The 5378-nt window shown below is 39.3% G+C and overlaps 1 protein-coding gene across 1 annotated transcript in view; it reads right to left on the bottom strand.

The window, feature by feature from the left end:
• Window positions 1-1080: 1080 nt before the first annotated feature.
• LOC112494509 overlaps window positions 1081-5378 on the bottom strand; it is a 23235-nt gene continuing 18937 nt past the window's right edge. The window contains exon 2 of the mRNA XM_025086059.1: window positions 1081-1324. Within this exon, the coding sequence (XP_024941827.1) occupies window positions 1298-1324 (27 nt within the window). The 3' untranslated portion in view covers window positions 1081-1297. The remainder of the gene's footprint in view (window positions 1325-5378) is intronic.

Raw genomic sequence — 5378 nt, 5'->3', positions numbered from 1 at the left:
TACTTGGCGACGAGATTAAACAGCATCTCCTACCAATTTATGAAGATTTATCTAGGGATGATTTACTCGAAAGATGCTTGGGTGGCCATACTCAGAATGCCAATGAAAGATTCAACGCGACAGTTTGGCGATTATCCCCGAAGCACTTACATTCTGGATTAAAAATCATTGAAATCTCAACCTATATTGCTGCTAGGATATTTAATGAAGGCTACACCTCCATTCTTAGAATTATGAACAATTTAGATATAATTGTTGGCAACTATTTGAAAGTTTTCGCCGAAAACATCGATGAGGCGCGACTAGCGAGGCAGAACAAGATGACGCTTTCTGATACTAAAGCAGCTCGTATAGTCAGAAAACAACAACAAATGGAAGAGAATCAGCTTTTCGAAGAGGCTGAAGGATTATTATATGCGTCTGGAATCGCTGATTGACTGGTAAGTCACTAAGACTAATAGTTTTATCGTACTGAAACTTTAAACGCGATTATCTCGAAACTACGTTTTCAAAAACTGCTCATGTTGTGACTCAAAAAGTTATTGGTCGATCTGGCTGAATTTTTGGGAGGTGATTCTCTATAATATTATCGGAAGGACAAACATAAAGTTTTGAAGATATCGCGTAATTAAAATATTTTTTTTGGGTAAAAACTGTCGAAAAAATGGTCGGAAATTCAAACATTTTTTTCAACAGCCTACCAAATTTTTAATGTTATACTTTATCATTGTTTTTTACGTTAGTCCTTCCCCTTTACATGTCAGTAATCGAAAAATAATTGTTTTTTTTTTTGGTTTCAGATCACTACAAAGAACGTGACAACTGCAGCACTTTTCGGTGTCCCGCAAAAAACGCCTGGCCAAATAACACACAGAGCCATTTTCTTTCATAACAAAAAAAATATTTTTGTATGCTTTAAAGATGGAATAAAATGATATCACAATTTGAAAATGATGCGATTATTTTATCACCTTTAAAAAAATTCATGAAAAATGCCTCATTTTCGGCCGTCTAAATAGTATGCTCCCCTTAATAATTTTCATAACTTTGAATATATCAACAACTGTTTTGTTGCAAAAGACTCTTAATGACATGCACAATAAACTGTAAAAAATAACAGTTCGATAATAATTTAGTTTCTAAGCAATTGACCTGATTTTTTAAAATTTCAATAGTCCTGTACTCCCCTCATCCCTTAAGGCGGATAGATCCTGCCTGGGCTAATTTCCGAAATTTCATCGCAAACTCGCCAGCACCAGAGTTTTCGCTAAGGACCGCAACTGGTGAATTCACCATGTCACAATGCATATGCGTAAGGATGCGTCTGAAAAAGATAGTGAATTCCAATTTCACTTTGAAGAATTCTCATCCAGGGAATAAAATGGTAATGAAATGTAATCATTGTATTAAAACATATACATATTACCCTTCACGAATGGGTAAACACTTGGAAAAGCTTTGCCAAGATTGCCCTAAAAATGTTGAAAACCAACTTCGTCCTAAGCTGAAACACTCGCCAAAGAAGAAAAAGTATCGAGAAGTCTTCAATGATTGTAGTAATGAAGAAATCAAAATCTTGACGCCATCAAAAATCATCAGAGTATAGTGCAGATAATGAAACATTGGAAGAAGACAATATTTATACTGATTGAAAATCTGGACCATCGATTTGCAAACAATACGAAAGGAAATATAAGTCACTTAGCCCGATGATGAGGTTGTATGACAGGATGTTTGCAACAGAGATATCTAACTTGTAAACACTTCTTGCCAGAGCTACTTACGCATGGTAAGAAATATATACTGGAAGGAACTTTTCAAGCCTGCCTTCGAAGCATCAAGTTTCCAATAAGTTTATCTATGATACTTATGAAGATGTGGAAAAAAAATGTGAATCTTAAAATTGCCAAAGCTGATTCTCTTGGACTTTAATGTAGGAGTTGGATGAATATCCGTAATGAAGAAATAATGAATTTTATTCTTACAACTTCTGAGCCAGTGTTCTTTCAATCTATATCAACAGGCACTAATTCAGAAAATAGCCTGACTGTTCAAGCATTTAATACTTTGTTCAGTCGGTTATCCACTAACTTACCTAGTTTCCGAAGTTTGAACACTTCACCCTATCGTAACCTTACCTTACCTAACCAAACCTAGCGTAAACTAATATAAAACGACATATAATATGTTATAATAAGATATCGTTTGTACGTAATTCTATTCCATCTATTTGAAACTGGACAGAATTTCCAGTAAGAAGTCATCTGTGTCCAATTGAGTCTATGCGCAAGTGCCCCCCCCCTCCCGCGCAACAGTATGTCAGAATACGATTAGCACACTTCATACTAGTATTAACAAAATTATAAAGGAGATCAAAATGTTGCATATTGTATCGGCAACTTTTACTGTGATTTAAAAATGAAATACTAATAAACAATCTACGACACTTAAATTGCCAGGAAAAATTTGTTAGAGTTCCTGTGTAACGTCTAGGGAAAGTTTGTGTGTTACCAAACACAATTTGCAAGCTCTAGCAATTAATCCAATTGCGTCATCTGGATTGGATAAAACAACGAAGGCTGCGTTATTAGAAGAAGAAACTTGGACTGAATTTAACAAAACCGGGGTGTTGATCAAATGAATATTGACTTGGATAAAAATGTTACAATGTAACTCGATAACATTGTCACATGTCTATGAAGCATTCGGCAGTATTAACAAACATTTCGAAAATGAGCTGAGAACATCTTCTCATTCTGTACTATCGGACTCTGACGCTCATATAGTCTTCGAAGTTTTCGCATATAGGAAGGTATTAGTTTGAAGGTTAATGCACTATGCAGCATACGTTTAAAATCCTACACTAAAGGGTCAATATTCGGATGAGAAACAACAAGCTAGTGTTGTGTACTCATTCACGAGTTAGCAGAGAAACTGAATTTGAACGTCGAAAAAGTTCTTGCAGAATTAGCATATTATCATGCCAATGATGGTTTATGAAAGCAATTATATGTCTAGAAAGCTATTAGTGGCATGTCATCTGTGAATTAGTGGAAAGGTATTTGTCACAAGACAACTCTCAGCAGCTACCGAGGGAAGCTTTAGTACCCAAGGATGGATTCATAACGCGAAACGAAATAGACTCACAACAAAGCATGCTGACATGATAACGTATATCAACTACAATTTAAGATTTTTCAGGGAAGCTTCTAATGAAACAGTTCATGAGCGTGGCAAATAAATTGATACAGAAATTGAAAATAACGATGATGCAACTGGTCTTGAAATAGAAGACTATTAATAAATACTAATAACATACTTTCATATAGTTTTGCATTAAGTCAGTATGCATAATATAATTTCTATGTACATGATCTCATACTTATAAACAGACTGTGATCTTAAAAATTAGTCCCAAATTGAGAAAAATGTCATTTCTCCATAAATAAATATATAGAATGCATATTGACTTCCGTTTCCGGTGCGAATGGAGTTTGGCAGGTGAGAAAGTGATAATGTGGTTGAAGAGGAAAAAGAGGGTAAAAAAACGAGATACAGGGAAGAAAAAACGTGGGTGGACAGAGTGAGAGCAGAGGTAAGTAGGGAAGTGAAAACGGTGAGAAGAGGAACGGAAAGAAACGGAAAAGCGAAGGAGGAAAGATAACAGGAGAGAGGTTAGGACAAAAGGACGGCGAGGAGGAAGTGAAGAAGAGAGGTGAGGAGATAGATGGAGAGAAGGGAAGGACGTGAGTAAGAGCGCGAGGTGGCAGCAGCGGACGGGGAGCAGTAGTGGGAAGCGCGAGCGTTTCGACAGGCAAGAAAGGAAGGGGAGCCGGAGTGGGAGAAGGGTAATGAGAATTAGAGAGAAGCACGGGCCGTACAAGGTAGTGATAGAGTAGAGCAAAACGGATGACGGGCAAGGCAACAAGAGAGCAGAGAGGAGCACAAAACAGGACGAGGAAAGCAGAAACAGAAAGAGAGGTGAGGAGGAGAATAGAGAAAAGCTAGGATGGAAGGTGGCGGAGTTGAGAAGGGGAAAACGGAGGATGAGATAGCAAAGAGGGGTAGGGAAACAAACGTGGAACGATTAAGGAGAGAAAGGAGTAACAGCGACGGGAATTATATGAATATAAGCGATATGTAGAAAAGGAAGAGAGAGGAAGAGACAGAGGAGGAAGATAAAGAAAGGCAGCGAATTTTTCAGAAAAGCAGGCAGACGTTGAGATCACCGAAGAAGGGGAAAATGAGACAGGAAAGTTAGAGAAAATTCTGAGAGAGATGAGAGAGGACTTAAGAAAAGAAATGAGAGAAGTGAGGGAAGAGGTAAAGGAGCAAGGGAGAGATACGAAGGAAGAAATAGCGAGCATGAGAGAGGAGATGAGGAGGGAGAAGAAAGGGGGAGAAGGGAGAGAGAAGAAATGTAAATGAGAATATACGGCCTGGAAGAGAAGATAAAGGAAGGTGAGAGAAAGGACAGGGTGATAGAGGAACTACAAGAGAGAGTTAGAAAAATAGAAACGGAAAAGGGAAAAAGCAAGGGGGAGGAAAAAGTGGGGAGAGTGGGAGATAGGAGAGGGATGGAGGAGAGAGTGAAGGAGATGGAGAGAAAAATAGAGAAAGGAGAGAAAGAGAGGAGAAGCAGAAATGTCATAATAAAGCGGGTGCAGATAGACTGTACAGCGAGACAAACGGGGACGAGAATCATAGAGGGGATAGGAGTCAGGAAGAAGGTGGTAGAAGCGAAAGAGATAGGAAGAAGGAGGGCGGGGGGCAAGGAGGCGACAATGGAGGTTAGTATGGAGGACGTCGAGGGAAAGGTAGAGGTGATGAGAAGCAGGAGAAATATTATAGGGGGAAGGCTCAAAATTGAAGACGACTTGACATGGAGCGAAAGAAGGATGCAGTGGTTGCTAGGAGAAATAGGAATCGAAGAACAGAGAAAAGGCAATAGAGTAAGGGTGAGCTATGGGACGATCGCAATAAACGGAATAATGTGGTTTTGGGACGAAAGGAGAGAAGCACTAAAAGACGGGAGAGGAGGGGAAAGGATAGAACAGGAAAAGAAGGGGAGATGGGAGAGAAAACGGGAGGAAGAAAGACGGGGAGAAGCAAGTGGGGGAGGGGGGATGCAGGGAGGGACATGGAGGGGATAAAGCAGCAAAAAACGATTAAAGAAAAAAACTCGGGAGAAGGGAGCAAAGGAAGAAGAGGGGCAGAAGGAGGATAGAAGCTGGAAGTTGGTGTTTTCGAATGTGGCGGGTTTGTGGAACAAAGATAAGGAGTTTATGAAGGAGATAGGAGAGTAGGACGTGGTGGTGATGCTGGAGACATGGATAGAAGAGAAAGGGTGGGAAAAGGTGAGAAGAAGACTACCGGGG

This window comes from Cephus cinctus, unplaced genomic scaffold (genome assembly GCF_000341935.2).
Source record: "Cephus cinctus unplaced genomic scaffold, Ccin1 Ccin1_scaffold0059, whole genome shotgun sequence".
Lineage (NCBI taxonomy): Eukaryota > Metazoa > Arthropoda > Insecta > Hymenoptera > Cephidae > Cephus > Cephus cinctus.
The sequence above is the reverse complement of the archived record's forward strand: the minus strand, read 5'-3'. Positions and strand labels throughout refer to the sequence as shown.